Below are 23,429 nucleotides of genomic sequence, written 5' to 3' on the forward strand. Positions count from 1 at the left end.
AATGAAATCAATAATGTCGCATTCTATCTTAAATTTGAAAAAACGTAATTAGGTAAAACGAGAAATGAGATTATGTATGATGAGAGATTATTTCGCATAGATATATAGTTTAAGGTCTTAATGTATATCTTGCCTTTTGAAATGTATATATTATATGAAATTGTATATATGTTATATAACCGTTGCTATTTTTGAATCTACATTTTTAAAAGTACAAAACTTTATTTTATGGGCACTAGTTATTTTAAAGCATGGTTACGTTTTTAGGTTTTGTCGACATTAGATGAAAGAAATATTCTGAATGTATAATGTATAGTCCTAATTGATTTTATACCTTCTTTTTTGATTTATCGTTTTTCTATCCTTTTTCTATTAAATAACTGATATTTAACCTATGGCTATTTTTTTTTTTAATTAACTGTTGATAACAATTTTTAAGTACAAACTATTATGTTCGCGATTTGACATCAAAAACAGAGCTTAATGATTCGTATTATTATATTACCACTTATTGGCAGCTTAAATTTTTTAAAATTCGTATATCTATTTTTTTTTACTTTTTTTGACAAGATCAAAAATGTAGCCATGCTTTATATTATGTATAATGATAGACTGATTGAAGGCCTGTTGTGTAAGTATCGGATGTGTTCTGTTGAAGATATGTAGTTATTTATTATGAGAGTCTGTGTATATTTTAGCTAGTCTTTTCTCAGATGTAAGTTATTATTGTTATACAAGTGACAAAATTATAAATTATTTTGATTTGCACAAATAAATATAAATTAATAAATAGTAATTAATAATTATAAACTTTTTGCCAAAAAGTACTGAAACCTTTGCTATATATTGTATATAAAATTGTTATGAGTTGCAAACCATTTTGGTAATTATTTTTTTATCGCACATCTATCAAATACCTCGTTTATTGTCGTAAAGATCTATGTACTATTCTATATAAGACAGGTTAGATATAAAATAATGCAATTAGCTATGCACACCACCATTCGCAAAAGATCTACGAATAGTCTAGGTAGGAAACTGGTAAATAACAGCAAGGCAACGAAATGATTCTATATTCATATTATATTTTTTGTGAATTTGTAAATTATATGTTTCTAAAGATAGCATTTGATCACGTTTATATCAATGTTGTAAACTTTGAAATAAAATAAAAAAACTTTGACAAATGCTAGATAGTATCCTCTTTCGTAATTTTTTTTATAAAGGGAATGATAGGGCCTTATTTAAAATTATTTTAATGTCTGGTTTAACTCTGTCACTTATTGTGATACGAGGTAAAATCTGTAGAGATAATTTTGTCAGTAATTTTAATGGTTGGTAGAACAATATTTTAATAAGTTACCGCCTGTTATATTACTTGCTAGTTACGACAAAAAGTCAAGGCCATTACAACAACGGAACATGCATCTATAATTCTTCTAGTCTTATGGATAGTTATGAACGTTGTCCCATAAAGAGGAAACCGAACTCGCTCGATTATTTACGCTACCATTTAAGTGAATGTCTGAGTTTTATATCATAATCGTGATCAAATGTTATTTATATTTATGACACAATTGCAACTTTGGGTATTAACAAAGTACACATCGTTAGTGTTAGATATGTAATAAAATTATGTGATTTATAAAACTTGTTATCGCATGCTTAGTGATCAATTAAACATTTCTATAAAAGCACACTTTTGTTTGAATAACAAATTGATTAATGGATATGTTAGTGATAAGCCGACGTATCAGAAATCCTTCAGATAAATATTGTTTCGAACCGATATATCTGATTACTGCACTCATAACCTCATTGCTCTATTTTGAAAAGTCGACATACGACCGATGGTTGTTTAGTTGAATATAAGTAGACGATTTAAATCGCATTGATTTTATTATCCTAATGGATGGGGTGGATGTTACATCTCCATTACAGCGAGTTACCAGTGCCCCAACACGTGTACAAATGTTCTCTATGGAAGAACAGAACAATTTTTATCAAAAATGTTGACCTCATGTTATGTGACCATAGTAATTTGGATTAATACCTATAGCTTAACACCCTACCATCCTGCTGACGTAGTTGAGTTCATTTCTCTTGAGTCTTACATATCTTTATAGTATGATCCTTCAGTTAATTATTAATCTGTCCTGTCCCCCTATGAATGGAGGGGGGGGGGGAGGCACAGTATGTACTACAATTCCATGCATCTCATCAGAATTCTCTCCCTTATGCATATCCTCTTTGTTTATTAAATATAAAACTTGTCTATGAAAACTGGTTTCATTTATTCTATTTACTTCTTTTTATAAAAAACCGAAAACTAGTAAAATGAAACTGCATGTTTTGACGAACTTCGTTATAGTCCATTTAGAATCATTCAAAGTGTCGTATAACTTTTCTAATGTGAACCTTTTATTGGTAGTTGAAAATAATGAAGAGAGTTATCGCCTTTTTACGAGAACAATGTGATATTTTTTATTATTTTTGTTATTTTGTTTATTTTCAGAAAGCATATTAACTACTGCAACAATTTATCAACGCAATGTTTAAAATTGCTCTCCTGTAAAGTTGTTTAACAAATTATCACGTTGTTCTTGTAAAGAGGTGTTATGTACTCGTACGAAACTGACGTAATAGGTATTAAGAAGAAATAATCCTATTGATCATACTTCTTTTAAAAATAAAAATGCATAAACATGAATAACCTCTTTACTATTTTTCAGAAGGGATATAAATAAATATTGTCGAAGCTCTTTAATTTTTTCCAATCCAAAAGGAATGGTTAGTATACAAACGTAATTATGTGAAAATTGTGAGATATAAGGGAATGAAAACGTATATATGACATGTTAAAATTGTAATGTAGGAGTTCTTGAGATAAGTACGTTCAAAGACGCTCTTTAGCTAACCCTTTAATATATTTTCTCTTAAGATAACCTTAAGAAGTAACAAGTAATAGAATGTTTTCATATATACCCTTATCATTTCTTGTCAGATCTTATTTCATTACTATACGATATAAAATTGACTTTGACAAACAACAAAAATTGGCATGGGTCAGCTAGCGTAATAGAATTTTACATTCCTGTGACACCTGTTCGTAACTTTTGCGTCCTCGTGTACTCGTAGGCCTGTTCTTTTTGCTAGTGTAAAGGGACGTTAGCATAATTTTAAATGTAAATCCCGACTAAATTAACTTTCACTGGTATTTTTTGTATGTTAAAATATAAAATTTCATGTAAAAATGGCTTTAATTTAGACAATACCTACTTACTATACTTACTCATTGGAAAAGACCTCGACTTCCGAATGACTTAGTATCTTCGTCGTTTACACTCTTTTTTATGATACAAAAGTCTCCTCAAGGAAAATAGGGAATTTAAATTAATATTAGACTTTAGCAATTGTCTTTCTATTTGTACAATTTAAATATATTCAATACTTTTTTGCTTACGTTACATTTCTTCTCCCTCCCGCAAGATCCATGACAGTTTTCATGAACCTTATGAATAATATACTAAGAAGACTTATTTTACTAAACTTTGTGACAGTATAATATGTTAAGCGCTTGACGTTTTTATTGCAAATTGGCATAAGTACTTACAGAAAAATATATTATTAAATAAAAAAATAAAAAAAATCGCTGACTAGTGAAAGCAAGCTTGCAAATTGTATTGTGCTGGCGTAGTTTTCTGCATTCGGTCACGGATTTATGTTTAAAGTTACGAGTATAACTAACTCGGAAAGTAATTTAAACTAAAAAAAATCTTTAATTTCACCTAGGGTTAAACGAATACGGAGACCATAACAAACATGCGGTTAGAATATTAAAACTGTTGTAATCATCACATGACACAAACTATTGCTGCCAATGTCTACTAATGTCTTATTAAATGTGGAAAATAAATAAAATTAATTAAAATAAATGATCAACAAAAAGGTTTTCATTTTTCTAAGAACCTATAGAACAGTGTTTTATTAATGTCATCCAAAATCTAAGGTTGAGAAACACTTCTCGAAAATATAAAATGATGTTTAATCAAACTTTTTTAACTCAAAGCCACTGAGCTCACCTCTGTTTTCTGTTTATAAAATAAATTGCAGACCGAAAGCCATTAAAAGTTTCAGGTTTCATGACTTAGTTGAACCATTAACGATTTTAAAGCAAATATAGAAAATGGATTGTCTGAGTTCTAACGTCAGTTAGTATTATTTTGACGAGCTAATTTCTAATTAGTTCATAAAAGATTTGTGACTTTTAAAAGTTTAAATGTGGTAATTGTGTTATTTTGGTGATGATAGACATCTTAAAATCAAATAACAATAGATTTTAATGTGTTTTTATTGGATCAGTAACTAGACGTAAAAAGAAAATGTCTAACTATTTGACATCTTGGAGTTTTAAGGTCCTAATAGTTTTCCAAGTGAAAAAGAAATTACAAAAATGGTTCATTGCTAATTCTCAATGCGGATGGGAAGCACTTGTACTTTTTCAAAGTCCCCTTTATCCCAATTTCAATGACATTGATATATTTCTATCCAATTCTATTTTCCTTAAAAAAAAGAACCGATATTCCTTGTTATCCTGCAAAATATATATAAAAGCGAACTGTTGCTCTAATTAGGCTTCGCGTTGGATTTATATTCAAGTTTTGCTTTAATTACTTTACATGAAACTTGTCGAGTATCGTTATCAAGTTGCAATGATTCGTTACTGAGCTTTTCGCCTTTGAATATGCTAGCATTAGTTACCAGTTAGTGTTGATGATACAGTGCGAACGCATGGCCGAAACATTCACATTAAAATATGATGGCCTAAATTTTTTCACACTGAAAAAATTGGGATAGCGAATTCACCAGCGTGACTTCTAAGCATCTGTTAGTAGAAGTCTGTCATCAGAAAGTAATAAAATAAACAATTTATGTAAAAGTCTCCTACGCTAAATTGAATACACGATCTTAGATATTCAGATTTTTCTTCTGAAGAGAGACAAAACATTTTCATCAGTGTAATTACTCGATTCAAGTAAAGTTGTTCCAAACATTTCAACTAGACACGCCACTTACCCAGCTGCCCATATAAATAAAATGACGAATAACATGTACAAGGGAGTTTTAGCAAAGTAACAAATAAAAGTAATGTATTAGCGGAGCTATTGATTTATCATTTTTGTTCTCATCGCCATATTGAGAAAGTTAAACTAAGTAATCGGAAGGCAACAACTTTTAATTAATGGCGTCTGAATTCAGTTGAACAAACCGTTTACTAATCTTTTGTATAATAATGATGAGAATCGTATTAACCAGATTAGATGATTATTAGAAATTTTACGTATTTTTGCCTAATATTACTTAATTTATTTTATAGGTGTTTTCGAATTATCTTGATAAGGAGTAATTTAAAATTATCTTTACAAATGATTTAATCTACTTTTAAGTGAAATTTGAAATAATAGATTTTTCTTAGTTTCCAACCTGAAAGTTCTATTTAGGTACGTATTAAATCCCTATCAAAGAATCGTAAGTACCATTTAAAATTTAATAAAAGTCGTCACTCGGCTGTGAGATTTATTTTTAAAACATTTCTTCTTAACTATTAATATTCCATGTTATAAAATTTAATGCACAATAAAAATCACTTTAGTGTCAGCTATAATTTTTTGGGAAGTTATCTATGTTTTGACAAGTCGTTGATGTCATCTGCCACTTGAAATTCACTAAGCTGAGAAGTCTACATATATCAGGGGTGACAAACTTAATTAGACCATAATAATTTATTAAAATTGACGTCATAAAACTGACAATTATTCTTAGTCAATACTTATTTATATTAGTGCGTGCAATGAATCTGAGAATCTTCCTCTACATTTTATAGTAATATCAATCGTGTGGACTAATAGTCGCGATCAACAGATTAGATGGCAATGGACAGGTTGGCCACCCCTGATAAACATGATCTATATGATATAACAGATATACGTACGTATGATAACCTACTTCTCCTTTAACCTACTGGAAGTACGGCGACTAAGGACAACTATAGCAATTAAGTCAATAGTATCTCGAATACTAAATAACATTTAGTTACGGCAACATTATAAGCTTAACAAGCTCTTATCAAATTTGGAATATTCAGAAAGCCACAGCCGTCGGACTTCAAGCACGTTTCCCCGATCGATGTTAGCCGGATTTATAGATAGTTTAACTGCCAGTCATAAAGATATGATATGTATCTAGAATGTTTATAAAAGCATTTTAGATAAAGGGAATATGTTCAGAAAAATATAAAAGTATTAATTTGATATTTTGATACTATAATGAAAAATACGTTCATACTCGTAAGTCTGCAATGAAAAAATAGACACGTAACCTCTATCTAAAGACCCAAACTGTAACCACTAGGATCCCATTTTGGTCTTTAATAATAAAAATCATTTTATTTTTATCATGTATACTAAACATGTCAATTGAAAATGATCACTTTTGTCATTAACCTCGCTTGATAAATTTTATAGCAAGACATCAAGTGAAGTCTTTATAAAAGCCATATTATGTATTAACATGACGGCTAATTTTCGTATAAATTCTGGAGTGCTTTAACGGAGTATTTAACTTTGCGTTCATAGATCACCGACGTCAGTCACAGCAATGACTAAGCTTTGATGTTAATAACTTTGCGACGTAATTATCTATACAGTCATTGAATTAAATTCCCTCCCCACTCAGAATCGAATAACGGCCAGTAAACTGAGACCATAGTGAGTCGCCACTGTTGTAACACCTTTGCAAAAAGATTTCCAACTCTCTCATTGTATTTGAAAGAAAAAAACAAAGTTACTAAAACAGTGTGGGCTACAACGCGACGGTTGTAATGGAAGGTAAGAGAAATAGTAGGTAAGTGGTATTTTTTAATCTATATGCAGTCAAGCGTCAAGTGACATTTCAAACGGGTAAGTAATAAACGTCCTCGACTGTAAATATGTTACATTTAAAACTTTCAAATTAAAATAAAATACGACCATTTAAATAAAATTCTCGACTATCAACCTTAAGTGATTGTGTTAATATTAAATATTATATTAAATAAACTGGCACGTGATACAAACATGTTATCGTATTTTCTTTCTGTTTTTAGATGAAATATTTGGCTTTGTATGTTTGGAATTTTTGTAAGAAACTTAAATTGAATATTTTGTATAAAATTTCAGGATTTATCGCATAAGCGCTCGAGTGAAGACATTTTACTTCATCATTTAAATTTCTCGTTGAAACTGAAATCAAGTTTCTCTACAAAGATATATTGCGAAACAACAAGATTTATAATTATTTGCGAAATTAAAACGTTCTGTTCAATTCAAAATACACTATTAATTTAAAGCGTATAGCGTTATAAACTGAATGTAAACAGAAATTAAATTAAAACTGGCATTATTTTAAATGTGTAAACCAACAAAGTTATTTGATACGGTGTCATAAGTAAAGCCAAATTATAATAATTCTTTAGAGCCACCTGCCGATCACAAAAGAGTGTCGTACTGTAGTTGTCTTGTTATGTCTTGTACTATGTTTCATTTTCTGTACTCACGTAGGTATGTAAAACTTTTATGTATTTTCTGTCAGAGAGAACAACGCAGCGCCTCTCCCACCGGACCGAATAAGTTTGTCGTACTTGAAAATCGAAGCTCCACTTTACGCTGGCTCAAACCGGATATTACGCAGGTGTATCGGTGTTTGTGATTGTACCCTTGCTCACACGAAATTGTCATTTCGTTTATACGACTGACATCTAGATTGCTGTTCGAAATTCTCTACACCGTATACTAGGTCAACACGATGGCAGGAGTGAGTGGAAGTGCAGTAGGACAGCGCAGCACTCCTATTGCATGACACGAGACGAGATAGAACAGTAGTGCTTTGAGAGTAAGTGAACATTAATAAAAGTACTGCACTGCTGGACTGTTTAGCCGTCGTGTATAACTAGCATTAATTTACCGTTGCCTAAACTAACCATTAATAATTATTTCGATTGGAAACATATCAATTTACCTTTGAAGGTATCGTGTTATAAATCTTGATATTTATTGATAGCAATAAGTAGAGAATAATTATTTTTTAGAAAAAATAATTACGTTCTTATCAGCAATTACCAAGCAAGCTCAAGTTGAAAAATATACTTACTATGTCAACAAAATGTGGAACCAATTATGAAGGAAAGAAAAGATTTCGTGTAATCTTCGAATATCGGAAATTTCGAGTCAACAACCAATTGTATAACATTAAAATATTCCGTTATACTCATAACTTTTCACGGAAAAGTACAAAAACAAGACCAAATATCAAATTCTACGAAATATTCATTTCTTCAAGAATGTAAAAGCTTTTTGCTCAATAAAGTCCTTCTTATAGCGATGTGCAGATTTTAATTTTACTGAACAGGATATTGCATTTTGCATTTTCTTCTAATTTGACTCCTTTTTCTTTCCTTGAATCGTGAAATTAAAACTAGATCTGAATCCAACCTGCATTGCAATTCCACGTAAACTAAAAAGAAATATTATACTATCAAGAAATCTCTTCTGGTGTTGTTAGAACACCCAAAGTTTGATGCCCATCATAATGAGATATATTTTTTTAATATTTGAAATGAGAACAAAAATTAAAACTGTGTATTAAATCAAATCAAAGAAATGACTTAAATTACTACGTATTTTAATTATCATTACTTACATGTCGTTCCTTTTCAATTTTCAGTTTAGTACGAGCTTATTTTCTTACCAATTTATTTTAAGGTTTAGACGTTAAATTGTACTGTATAAGTTAAAACTCTATAGTTCATGTGATTTTTTTTTTGTTTTAATTACAATTATTTGACAGTATTTAATAAAAGCTTAGGAAATAAAAACATTTATCACTATTACTGTTACAAGTTTGGAATTCGCCTTCCGTAGATATTATTGTACGAATAAGGTGCTAGTTTCTTATACTTTTCATCTGTTTGAAACTTAGCTAGTAATATCGGCCAATTTTTCTCACTGTCTTGAATGTTCGGATTCGCTTCCATTCTTTGCCGAAGTTTGGCGGCTTTAGCTATGACTTCTGCGTTTAACATGTTTTCAAGGTACCTTAATTTATGAGGCAGGACAATTTTGCATATCTGTAACAAAATAAAACAGCAAATGAATGAATGAGGTTATCGTATATAAAGGTAAAAGGTAAAATATGAAAGGCGAATGGTTAAAGGAAAAGGGTAATATGTAAAACGTAAAGGCATAGGTGAAAGAAAAGAAAGATGTCAAAACGAGGCCAAAAGAAAATCCGTAATCTTAGACCACACCTCTGGGTTAAAGGCGTGAGTTGTTATTGATTTGTGTAATTCATAGGTAAAACGACGGTAATCTTGAATGAATTAATCTTTCAAATGTGTCCCTAATATTTTGTACAAATAAAGATTTGCTCGGAAATAAAATTAATTAGCATTTAACTTTGTATACACTCGAGACTCAGAGGTAATTTCAAAGGATATTTGTGGTGCGCGGATTCGGCGTTACAAAATCATCTTCACGCATATTAGTAAATGTAAATTTTAGTTATGTTTTACACAAATTACATTTTTAAAAGAAAAGTTACATATATTTGTAACAATAGTTATTTATAAGACTTCAAATGTCCACGTAAACCATTTACTCCGAATACAAATTTGAAGAATATTTAATGGTTTTCTCGGAATTTAAATAAAAAAAATTACAAAATCATACTATAAATGTAAATTTTAACTATTTTTTCCTAAAATAAACAAAAAAAGTTTAGATTAGGTTCCACCGAGACTTGAACTCGGATCGCTGGATTCAAAGTCCAGAGTGCTAACCATTACACCATGGAACCCTGTGACTGTATTACTGAATTCGATGAACAGTACCGTCGAATGACCTAGTTTCGTTGCAAATAAATCCCCTTTATGATATAAGTTCAAGGTGAGTTGAACAACTTATTGCTCACAACGTCGCTTTTGTGATATCAGGGAATTTATGTGAGCATTCCTTTGGTGACTTTGATAGTATATTTCAAGTTATTATTATATTCGTTCATCTAACTTAATATAGTAAACATTTTAAAATGCAAAGTTTAAACATTATGAAAATTAAAAAAATACTTGAATTAGAGTGCATATAAGATATTTATTTCATTATAATAGAATTAAGTATGTACAATGTTTTTATTTCTGGATGATAATATATAATTTAATTTGTTATTTGTAAATAGGAAACGCAATTAAAAAATCTTTTTTCGACATGACTAAGCAAATCAATTACTATATATAATCTCTGTTATCCAATTTCAAATATGTTAATAATTAAAACCAATGCTATTTCCTATTAGGCCTGTAGCACACGAAAAGAAAGCGATCTCAAATCGAGAAGTGTAAATCGTGATACAAAACAACCAAAAGGAAATTGTATGATGATTTTTCTTTAAATTAAATTCTAGAATTTAACTGCTAAATTCTCTAGTGTGAACCAAATCCATACCAGGTTCATATCGAATTTAGGTTCGTTTCAATTTCAGTTCTGAGGCACTGTGTTCCCTTAGCGTATTGATTGCAATAATTTCGACGCGCCCTAGCAATAAAACAGTTCGATGCGCCCGTCGGCTTGTAAAACAGTATGGAATGTTTAATTTACAGTTTAAGCTATTATTTAGTATCTACAGTGTATAGCTTTATTATTATTTATACTCTTCATTCACCTGTATTTAAACAATTCTATTTAATAAATGTACGTAAAGGTGGGGGATGACAAGAAAAAATTTCAACGTCATTTCTACAATCACAAGATATGTGTATTCAGAAGTCGGTGATATAGGTTATAACTTTGTGTAAGTACCTTGCTTCATTTCACATTCATTTAAATAAAACTTGGAGATACAAGGTGACCTTGAATACAAATCTCGATATGAGATCTTAAGTACCTGAATATTTCGCTTTGGGGTAGGACATGTCGCCCGCCGTCCGGGCAACAATAGGTAAAGTTCTTGCGCACTTGCGGTCAGTTTAAACGAGCAGTGCTTTCGGTAGCAACGTTGCGGTCACAAACACCCTCATGTTTTTAGAGCTTTTTTCGTATTTCCAAGAGTATAATGTCTGTTTATCTGAGAAGCACAAACAGCAAACTTTTCACCTTTTATTTGTTTTAGACTCATTCTCATCAAATACTCCCTTAAACATTTGTTAATACTCGTTGGCAGTATGTGTACTTCATCAAGGGCACCTTAATTAAAATTTTAAAGCTTTAAAATCTCCATACTTTTATGCAGTTTGTAAAGTTTAAAGGGTTCTGCTTTATTTTAAAATTTATTCTAAAAACCCTTTGTTTTTGATTCATATTTTTTTTACAGACTGTATCGACAATTAGAACATTTATTACCGTACACAACTCAATTGCTTTTCGTTCTGTTACAATAAAGAAAAAAACGAAGAATTAATTTGAATTTACAACATATTCCTCCATTATGAATTTTAATTGAGTATTCCTATTTCATATGTCGATAGTATACATCCATTTTTGGTTCGGTATATTTTTGAATTTCTGTACAGAATTATTTTACGGTGTAGTAACACGATTTTCATTAAACCGGTTGACCCGTTTTTAAGCAATTTGATTGCTAGTTTTACTCGGAATGGATAGGTCGAGTTCCTTTTTTCTATTAGTTACTCTTTACACGTCACTACGTACAATATGTACATCGCTGCAGTGCTAAAGCCTAATTAGTTAAGGGATACTAGGACTAAGACAACGCTGGCCAACTGCTATTTGATTGATTAAACAGTCATCTTTAAATAAAGTCCCAGAAATATAAAATTCGTTCGAAAAACATATAGGTATATGGCGTTGATCGAATCAGTGACCACGTCGAATTCACTCAGTTTTTAATCATTGTGCTACCGTCGCTTTCTATTAAAGAAAGATGGTTTAGTTGATCGGATCATATAGGTACTTAAAAAGATTTTACCGGCATAACAACTTGGGATATTAATGCTCTTAATGTTGGTTGCCAAGAGAACTGATCGTTTTTAATTGGCGGCAAAGTGTTGGTTAAGTTTCAATAATTTCATCGAGATACGCAGTCACGGTAGGGATAATGGACGTGTATACATATACATGTATACAATTCCCCAGCTGTATAGTTTATACAGCTTACATCATTCTACTAACGTGTTTTCCTTGAGGTGTGCAATATGTTGCTAACTAACGCTTCAATAATTCGAACGATTCAATATAGTTGTCTACAAAACACCTCGAAATTTACAAGCGCCGACTGTATTTGTATATATTTTAAGTTTATTCCCTTACATCAGTTTGTAGTCAAATAGAATAAGGTGTAACTAAGTATCCAGATAGACATAGTATAACTATGGTAAATATAAATCAATAAAAACGTACAAAACGCATATTCCAAATGTAATTGTTACTCCTCTTTTTAAACTTATTTCGTATTTGAACATGAATAGGAAAGTTTCATGTTTCTAGAACATTTGACTTGTACATTTAAATTATTCCGTTTCTGTTGCTTTGCTGCATATTAAATTTATGATTTATGCTTTTGTGGGAGCGTATTTCTTACAATTCGCTATTCTGCATAACTTGTAACGATATTGTAGGAACTGAGAGTTCGTACTCCCGAAATATAAACGACAAATTTGTTCAAATCTTATTTTTTTGTTGTAAGTTGTCAATAATCGAATAAAATAGTGCATCTAATAATAGTTAGCGATGGGCCTACTGAACTTGCGGCAGCAAGTTCGAACCCTATCAAAATACTAACTTGTAGTTTATTTGAAATGGACAAGAAATAATAGTAAATTTAAAAGAAACGTAGATTCTAACTCAATTGTCTTACTGCTTACCTGATTAGGGGTTACCTGAAATAATACATATTTACGCTTATTATGTAAATTAAAGCAAAATGAATAGCTACATAAGAAATTAAATACCGTTGTGTACTGAATTACCTCATTGTCTCAAATTAATTAAAAACGCCTAATATATGAGTTTAACACAATTTAAAACATCTGTACAAATAATATAACGTTATCTCAGTTTTGTTTTTGTCTGTCGATCGACCTACCTATCATCGGTACCGATCACAGATCACCGTTTTTCGGTGGGCCGATCGACTTAACGAGACACCCATGTTTTTGCACACTTGTCTCGACAGTGGATATCTACATTATACAATAAACAGAAATATATTATGACAGGAAATGATACGACACATCGGTTAAAGGAAGTGATATGTTATTCCATAAAACTAAGATGTCTTGTTATCACTAATTGGGTACACACTTCCTCGTAACGTTTCAACCAGCGTCTATAGTTTTTAGCCTACCCCTTCGTAGGCAGTTCAGTTTAACCAAAACAATGAAAATATTTCCATATTACTTTTTTGTATTTGTACATCTCCATTCCTAAAAAAGTGCGTTATAATCATTCATCATTTTATTTTTATAATCGCTTTAGTTTTTCAAAAACTAGGTTCGTTTATTTTTAAAATTTCAATTTGTTTGGTAATTTTAAAAAATATAAAACAAACGAACAAGGTATTGAAATGATATGTCGTCAATATTCCCGTCAAATTATAAAATTGTGTACATATTCGTAGTGTAGCAGTTTGAACCAATACGTAGTTTGTAGGTTAGTTTTTAGCAGGGAGCGTCGGTGGCTCAGGGGTTAAGCACTTGACTAGTAATCTGCAGATCCTGGGTTCCAATCCCGCCATGTACCAATGTGTTTTTCGATTCACATGTATATCCGACATTCTTACGGTGAAGGAAAACACCGTGATGCAACCTGCACATATCTGAGAAGAAATTCAATGATATGTGTGAAATCAACCAATCCTAACTTGGCCAGCGTGGTTGACTATGGCCTAGTTACCCCTAACTTAGGGTAGGCTCCGAGCTCCTCGTTGGGGACGTATAGTAAACCGATGAAAAAGGTCTTTTATTATGTAACAACAAATAAATAATATTAAACAAATAAAGTTAACTCAAGACATAAAGATTTCAATCAATTCCACAAAAAAAAAATCATAAGTCGTGATACATAAATAAGGAAATATTAATAAATGTACTTACAGTATTTGCAAAAAAGCTGAGAAGTAAAATTGAAAGGAAGATTGTTGTGTGTGCCATGGTCTAAACTGAATTACAAATAGTCAAACGAAAAGTGTACCGTAGTTCCCCTTATCAGCGTATTGCAAGTAAGTTTATAAAACTAACAGTAACGTGTTTATGAAATAATAGTGTAGAACGAAAACTTATAGCGTATGCGTGTTCCAAATTGTAGCATTAATACTAACCATTCGATACTATATTACGGGATTTACAAAGAAAATTCTATTCATTTTATAAGGTTGATTCAAGGGAAGATAGATTAAAGGAATAACATTCTTTAAAAAAATACCTTTGGCTATAAACTCGAGAGCAAGGTTAATAAATTAATTAAACAAGGATTAATAAAAAAATTGTATCATAGATAATTGGATATGGAAATAATTAATTTATGAAACAAGATATTACATGGAAATGAAAGCTTAATTGCCCAGAAATATTCGATATCAAAATAAAAAAAATCGAATATAGAAATATAGCTCTTGGATCAAATAAAAACACTTACATTTCACTTTAATAAGGCAGTTAAGTAGTCATCAAAGGGACATAAGTATACTTTTAGTTCGTTCCCGACTTCAGTGAGATTCTAAAGACATAAGCTATCTTCCTTTCGTTATTATTTTGAAATAACGATGTTATCGAAGATTTATACCTTACCTAATGGACGTTCACGTAGACACTACAGTTCAGTTTCATCAATCACTTACCGCAGTTTGCAGTCGCTGCAAAAAATGCAGTCAGCAGAATGTTAAAAATGTTTCTAGAAAATGTTTTAAAGGTTCCTTTATTATTTCAACGTTCAATTCTAAGACTTCAAATAAGTAAAACAACTAGCTAAGGATTAAAATAATTTAATGAGGTACTTCGTTTATTATTGTTTCAGACGTTTCATAAGAGTATTGAACGTTCGCAGCGAGAATTCCGAGAATTCAATAAATTGGTTGATTTCTATAATATTTCTACGATTATATAAAACTAGCTGTCGCCCGCGACTCCGTCCACGCGGCATTAAAAGAAGCTTAATAAGTAATGTGTTCTTCCAGACTGTATTCTACATCTGAGCCAAATTTCATCAAGAACTGTTGAGTCGTTCCTGATATATATATACGGATGCCTAAACACTGGACAGGTTTTAATGAAATTTAAGAATGCTATTTAGACGATGTTAGACAATATTAGTGTCCTAAAAATCTACAAAATTAAAATGACGATCTTTTCCGTTTAACATTTTCATTATTTTGATTTTATATATGCAAAGTTTTCAATTATATAGACTGACAGATATATTTAACCTGTTTGGAATAAGTGATACTAACTACAATAACGCACTAGCGTCCTTCTTTCAATGTCAAATTAGTGTCACAGCATCCTTTTTGTTCAATATCTGTCATATAATTTTTCTTTTATGCCATATTCTAAGATCATGTAGATGTTACATATTTTCTGACAGATTTAACCGCGATAGCGCTTCTCTCTCTCCTCTCATCGGGCCAATTTAAATTACGAATTAATTTACATTGAATTCGACATAAAACACCTAATTCATAGTAAACAGCTTGTATATTTCAGATTGCTTGTCCGATAAATTATTTTATTAATTAGGTTAATATAATTAGCCAAATAACACTACTCCTATAACATAAATAATTTCGAAATTGTTACAACATTCGGTTTAATAAAGCGTTAAGTATCCTGATCAAGTCTTAAGTCACTTTTATTTTATTTTATATATAGTGAAATTTGTCAAATGGGCGGCAGGCAACTTTGAGAAAAAGGTACTTCCAATATTTTGTTCAAAGAGTAAAACATTATACAAATATCTTACTAATATTAAAAATGCGAATATTTAGATGGATGGATATATGTTTGTTAGAACGTATCTTCAGAATTGTTAAACATATATAGCTGAAATTTAGCACATAGGCTACTAATTATTTTTTTTACTCTGCGCGGACGGAGACTCGGGCGACAGCTAGTAAAACATATATGCTATTTACCATCCCGGTACACGTTGGTAAACTAAACTGATATAAATTAGCAAAACGTAATGTAATATTTGCTTGCACGGGTGAACGGCGCGAGCTGTGCGTGATGTGGGCTAGGCGTCTACTCGTCATCAACACATCGCTGACAACGAGGCGGCTTCGGCGATCCCGATGCAGATCGTTGCTGGTCAGATTAGTAGTTTACCAATGCGCGTTAATCTAAAATCGTTTTTATAATGTTTATTTATTGTGTTTGCAAAGATAAACTGCGATATCAATTTTTATAACAAGCAACTTATGATCTTATAAGTCTTATCTATATAGGTACAATAGTAGGACACTAGTATAGTGGTAGAACAACTTATTTGTTCCTCAGCAAATACTTATGTAAATGAAGACCCAAGCCTTATTTAGTAGTCAATGTTTCCATAGAACTTAATCTCTCTGTCCCGAAATATCCAAACACAAATTTATGTATATTAAGTCAGCTTTAATTTACGATTCAAATTTCAATTTTAAATTATTTTTTATAATGAAAAGATGTATAGTTACAATATTTTGGAAACTAAACTTAAAACTATTAAGCTGAAACTCGTAAATTCCAAATTACCTTAGGTAAATCATTTTTCTTCACACAACTTTATAACATTAGCTACCCTTTATGAATATTACTTCACGTACTTAATCAGATATACAAAGGTAGATTTAATCTAATAGATATCTAGCTGTTTGCTTTGTACCTTGTTCAATGTCAAAATTATTGGCGCGAATTCCCTTTCAAGGTGATTGAGATAGAGTTAGGGAAAATGTCACCTGCAGTAGAGGGAATTTTAGATTAAGTTAGTTGCAATATCCCAGATTTCTAATGTTGAACCGATTTAATAGAATATTCGGTGGCGTTCAAACGAATAGATTACATTTCTGACGAAGGTTAGATATCTTGTCTTCGGGAAGTTCTTAATGTTTAGCACTGGGATAGATAATACAGTAGGGAAATATAATATAATGTTGTTTCTAAATATCACACTAACAAACATTTCAGAGAAATACATAATACCTCATCAAATATACATAATACCTCTTAAAATATTCTACGCAAAACATCGTTACGACGAACGTTTGATTATTTCCAACTAGCTTTTACCCGCGACTCCGTCCGCGCGGAATAAAAAATAGAAAACGGAATAAAAAATAGAAAACGGGATAAAAACTATCCTATGTCCGTTTCCTGGTTCTAAGCTACCTGCCCACCAATTTTCAGTTAAATCGATTCAGCCGTTCTTGAGTTATAAATAGTGTAACTAACACGACTTTCTTTTATATATATAGATAGATATAGAAGATAACAAATGTATTTTCGAATGCTCTTGACGTCTGGAAAAATTGTAAACCCTTGAACTTAAGTCGAATTTAATGATGAAAACATTTACGTAGAAATGTTATGAGAGCGTCTAGGTGCTATTTTTGTATTCCTTTCTTGTAAAACTTAACAATATTATGTATAAAAAATCAATAAGTATGCGAACGCGTGTATTGAAATGGAAGTTATACTAGCTGTTTTATCCTCATGTTTTCTGTTTTCAGTCTCAATGATCATAAGTTAATTAGTAACTGGACATTTTATTACATTTAAAAAAATGTATTTATCAAAGATAATTGAATCCGACAGAACATCGTAGATCGCAATGCAATTGAGAAAATCATTGCTGTTGCAAAGTTAAGATCAGTTAAAATACCAAATTAATGTCAATATTAATTAAAATGTACAGTCAAAATCTGTTATAACGACATCGAAGGGACTACTCATATTGAGTCGTAAAAACCGATTGTTGTAACAACCGGTGACAGGTATTAATAGGAAAGATATGTAATAACATTCATCCAGGACCTTTGATTTTGGTCAATTTAACCGGTATGTTGTTCTAAACGATGTCGCTATAAACGGTTTTGACTGTATTTATTTTATTAAAATTTTTACAAACATATGAAGATACACAGATAGGTTGAGCGTTGGATCCTGTCATAGTTTGAACTGTGTGAAAGGTACTGGCGCCTTTCCTTACAATATACATGGTTAGCGGATTAGTGTTTTGTGCGTAGTGCGGTATGTTATATTTGTGTCTACTTGTGTGTAGTGTGTTGTGCATGATAGTGTGTATGTGCACCTGAAAATACCATCTGTATTTTTCTTTTCTTTTACTAGCACTTGCGTTCCTAGTACCTTTGCTCTTTGCCTAGTATTCCTTCTATTTTCCTACGAAGGACAATAAATTAACTTTAGAAAAAACGTCTTTGCTAACAATGTTGAGTTTATTTACGAGGCTACCTCAGACCCGTTTGTAAACTTATTTTGATATAAAATATGTTTTTAGTAGTTGTTGTCTTACTTTGTTGTTATGTTTAGAGCCACAATATGACAAACATGGTTTTTAATTAAAATTTTGATTTGCGATAACAACGAAGATTAAAATCAATTTACTGGGGTTCTAAGAAAGCCTCCGCGCCGTCACGGACCTGGTTACGTAAATTTACTATATGCATCAAACTTATAAAGCAAAGTAGCTTTGATGGAAACCTTTAGACTGTACTCTTTTATTTTGGAATAAGTTTCTATCGTTGCATTTGTATTGACGACTTTTTTATTCAATGAAAATTGTTTGATCCATTTTTAGACATTTGTGAGTCAAACGCCTTTGTAAAATATCAATATTATTCAACCTGTGTTGCAAATAATTTTTCAATGTCTTTTACAAATAATGATCCAATTGTTAATGCAAACATTTTAACACTACATTAAAAAAGAAAAAGAACGAAATGGTTATTATTTAAAGGTGTTCGATGGTTTTCCAAAGTACGGGAATTGTTCAATCCAATGATTTGCGGTTGACCTTTACCTCTCCAACTTTCCGGTGTAGTAGAGTTTAATGAAATAAGGTTGTATAATCGTTTCTATTCAATTAAAATAAATTGTGCTTTCTGTTAATAGATTATAATTATTATTTGTAATTATTAGAACAGAATGTTGTCGATTCTTTAACGCAATATTTACAATATGTTTCTGTCACAACGTATTTCAAAGACAATATGACGATATTTATACAACCAAACACATTTAACAGTGGTAGACACCAGCAACAACAACAGTCGTTGCACGAATTGTCCGACTCGCCCGGTGAAATACCATGACCACACAGGACAGGCGTGAAGTGGAAATAATTCCGCGTTTCGTCTGATGAGTGTGGTGCCGGAGGCCTAATTTTAGTCCTCTTTCCCTTCACACCCTTTTCTTATAAGAAAAGGAGAAGGAGAGGAGAAGGAGGAGGTGGATTTGATGGAGAAGGAGATGCATAGGAAGGTTAAATATTCTCTTTTAGTGTGACTCCTCCTTCGTCGATTGAGGTTTTGCCACCTTGGATTATAAAAAATAACAAGTTTATTACCGATTGGCATTGCAATGATAATAAGTTTCAAGTTCTTTTTTAAATATCGGGCTATCGCAGTCGCGGGCGACAGCTAGTAATATTATAAATGCAACAGTTTAGATGGATGGACGTTTGTTAGCTGGTATCTTGAAAACGGCTAAACACATTGGATGAAAAATAAATTATTTAAAAACGGCTTAACTCACGTGTGATCGTTCGGTTCTCTGGTATAAAACATACAGAAGTAGCTACACATACGTTCTTTATATTCGATGTTTCGTAATAAAATTGCCCTAGCGTAAGAGTGGATACAAGGGATTTGCATGAAAAGCCAATTAATTTAGTCCCCAGCCTTTTTTCCACGGCTGCCGTTTTATCATGGTGCCGATATATTTGTAGTAGGCGTGGGGGTTGCGATGCTTTAAAGCGCAATTCTCGCTACAGATTCTCGTAAATTACACCGAGTCATGTTCCGCTATTATAATACTTAATGAATATAAGTGTGCACGTGTAAACAAATTTATTCTTCATTTTTTTAATTAATATATTATTATCTTTAGATGTAGCATAAATACTATTAACAAAAAAAAGCTGTAGAAACGAAGACGTTGAAATATACAGTAATTAATTTATGTTACTAACGTTGTTAACTAGGTAGTAATAAATGTTTGTTTAGGTGTTTAAATATTAGTATTAGTCAACGCGTATTTATGTATGTTTGTGCTGTTTAGATTATTTTGTATTCGAATTTGTTATTCAATAATAGCTCCCCCTCGAATCTGTCTGAACGGAATTAGAAAAAACGTAATTTGTAGCCTATTTATTCTTCTAGACTATGTTCTACATCCATGCTAAATTTTATCGAGATCCGTTGAGCTTTTCTTGAAATACCTTCTAACAAATATCCATCTATCCATACGTACATGTAAACTTTTGCATTGATAATGTTAGTAAGATTTTTGTAGATAGGGTTTGAAAATTTGGCTTTGATTTCATTATTTATACTATTCTATTTGATAACGAAAAGATTAGTATAAATTAGTATTAAAAAGTCCCTGTGGTAGTTTTAATTTACCTTTATAAGTACCTTTACTATAAAACAGATTAGTATCTAATTAGCAAGTCTATGATCTAAATGTCAAAAGACAATGCAATTAAGGTCCTAGATTCATGCAAAGTGAAATTCCTGCGGCTTTTTAAATTTAAAAATATTTTAATTGCATTTAAAAGATAGCAAAGTTTTTTCATGCTGAGTATTCAGTCATGAATAAAATTAAATAAGAAGTAAAGCGCACAACTGCAGAACATCAAGATACTGCCAGTTCTTTCTGCTTACAGTACAAATTGAAAATGAATATTAATATCATTCGCCGTACTAGTACTTACTGAAAATTCAGGCTTATATGTATAGACTGTAATTCCGTTATTCCGATTAATTCCGGGCATATTACAAAATGCTATGTCATTTAAATTGACTGTTTGAAAGCCACGATTCTAGGATATTCGTATTGGTAGTTATATTATAGTAAACTATATTATAAATTAGTTATCTATATATATAAAAGAAAGTCGTGTTAGTTACACTATTTATAACTCAAGATCGGTCGAACTGATTAAGCTGAAAATTGATGGAGAGGTAGCTTAGAACTAGGAGACGGACATAGGATCATTTTTACCCCGTTTTCTATTTTTTTTTCCGCGCGGACGGAGTCGCGGGTAAAAGCTAGTATAAATTAACTAGCTGTCGCCCGCGACTCCGTCCGCGCGCAGTTAAAAAAACTAAATAGGGGGGTAATGAAAAATAGATGTTGGCCGATTCTCAGACCTACTGAATATGCTCACAAAATTTCATGAGAATCGGTCAAGCCGTTTCGGAGGAGTACGGGAACGAAAACTGTGACACGAGAATTTTATATGTTAGATTAGGCGATGTCAGGGAGTGTTAACAATCATTTGAAACAACGAATATTATCGGAACAAAGTATGTTTGAATTGTTCGTTTATTCAGCTTTACGTCAGAAATGTCTTAGCGGTTGATGGAAAATGTCTCGCTGCGGTGTTCACATAACCAACTACGCATGTCTATCGCACTAACAGCTGTCGCTCAAAATACATTCAAAGTTTTTTATAACACTTTGTCTAGAGTAAAATGATTTAGTTACCAATATATTAAAGTAAGAATTATCTTATATGACAACGTAGTTAAATAATATTATTTTTAATGAGAAACTGATTGTTATTTTTTTTTTTGTGTAAAGTTGACAAAGGTCCTGTATTTCAATTAGAACCACGACACAAACATGTACTTACAAAAAAATTGCAGATGCGTTGTCTACCTTATATGCATAATCTACAGATAAACCCTGGTATGTGTGACAAAACTTCAGTATTGTGTAATATGAAACTCCGTTATGCCTGCAAGGTAAGTTTATAACGTGTGAGGTCTATATTAAAATACAGTCGAACCTGGATAACCCAGAACAGAATAAGCGGGAAATCCAGTCTCAACGGACGACCTTCGTGAGCGATAATCTTGGGTAGGGGAGGAAACTCTTTAAGCAAAACAAATATCGCAGTCTCTTGGACTTTTGCTTATCCAGGTTCAACTGTAAATTTTCTATTTTTTAAAAACTATTACACAACAACAATAGAGAAAAAGGCAATCATAAATTTTTCTCTTAATAGCGTGTAATTTTCCAGTTCATTTTTCTTGCTAGTTATTAACAGGATGTTTTTTTGTTTAAAGTTTTTTCAGAGAATCCCTCTTACACGCGCCGGCTAACTCACCTTCACTTGCAGCATACTGCGCAGTTAATTTTGTTATAGAAAAACATACAAATAAAAGCGAACCTTTGTAAGATAAGCTAGATAATTAAATTTCTTCCCTTTGAAAACAGAGAGAACAGCAAGTTATTGCACAGGTGTTTCAACAGTAGGATCTCACCGTTTGTGTGGGCGATAGAAAAAAAAAGGATTCGATTTTAATTATACAGATAAATAAAAATTTAGAATCTGTATGTAATATTGAAATAAAAATAATATTTCGTGCACGTAATATATTTTCGTTACCTATAATACGATAATAAAAAATAAACACAATTTTCAATATGTTTGTCTGTATATTTGTTTGCAAATCCACCTTTGTTGCTGGTAATCTTCGAATAGGCTGGACCGTTTTGACGAGATTTTTAATGAAAGGTAGCTGATATATGCTGGGGCAACATAGCTTGTTTTCTATTTTTTTTCTTTAACAGATTTTGTCACCAAAAATACATGCGGACGAAGTCCTGGGTCACAGCTAGTTTAATGATAAAATACATTATTAAGTAGTATAAAGTTTGCTTTTGTGTTACCTTTGAAGAATGTTATCTAGCTACCCTTTGTGCATTTTAAATCAGGCGCTTTGTAAAAAACGAAAACATTTAGAAAACATAGAACATTTTTCTAAATTGCCAGATAAATCTCATCAGACTTTTATAAATTAATTTTAATATTTTTAAACAATAAGTGAATTTATTACTGCCATTTGAAGCCGATGTTTATTTTTCAATTTCTTTAACTTTTCATATACAATGTATATAAACTTAGTTTATGCAGTGAACATCAAACATATTCAGAAATGTTTTAGTGAAGTAAAATGTCATAATATAATCATATTAAAAATTATAACCCCCCAAATTGCTCATAATTAAATAAAACAGTCCCGATAAAATATGTTGGACTTCTCTGACCTTTTCGTTAAACAGAAGTTTTACGTTGTAAAGATGAAGCTTAAATATTAAGTGAAAAAAAGCATTTTTTATTTCTGTAAAGTTTTCATCATATCTGTTCCACGCAAAATAGCAG

At 31.3% G+C, this 23,429-nt stretch overlaps 1 protein-coding gene and 1 non-coding gene across 3 annotated transcripts; both read right to left on the reverse strand.

The window, feature by feature from the left end:
• Window positions 1-8,863: 8,863 nt before the first annotated feature.
• On the reverse strand, window positions 8,864-14,226 carry LOC106717217. 2 transcript variants are annotated; one of them, XM_014510952.2, is made up of 3 exons: window positions 14,141-14,226; window positions 12,911-12,925; window positions 8,864-9,163 (listed from the first exon to the last, which is right to left on the reverse strand). In XM_014510952.2, exons 1-3 carry the CDS (start codon window positions 14,195-14,197, stop codon window positions 8,930-8,932), a joined length of 306 nt encoding a protein of 101 aa, XP_014366438.1. In that variant the 5' UTR covers window positions 14,198-14,226; the 3' UTR covers window positions 8,864-8,929. The 2 variants fall into 2 exon arrangements, with proteins under 2 accessions (XP_014366438.1, XP_014366439.1); XM_014510953.2 differs by lacking the exon at window positions 12,911-12,925.
• Window positions 9,820-9,891, reverse strand: Trnaq-uug. Its single transcript has one exon. It is a non-coding gene; the product is annotated as a tRNA-Gln (tRNA).
• Window positions 14,227-23,429: the final 9,203 nt, after the last annotated feature.

The sequence above is a fragment of the Papilio machaon genome, chromosome Z, assembly GCF_912999745.1.
Source record: "Papilio machaon chromosome Z, ilPapMach1.1, whole genome shotgun sequence".
Lineage (NCBI taxonomy): Eukaryota > Metazoa > Arthropoda > Insecta > Lepidoptera > Papilionidae > Papilio > Papilio machaon.

Bases quoted from the DNA above. Each gene is read 5' to 3' on its own strand.
- LOC106717217 (XM_014510952.2), bottom strand. From the start codon at position 14,197: ATGGCACACACAACAATCTTCCTTTCAATTTTACTTCTCAGCTTTTTT.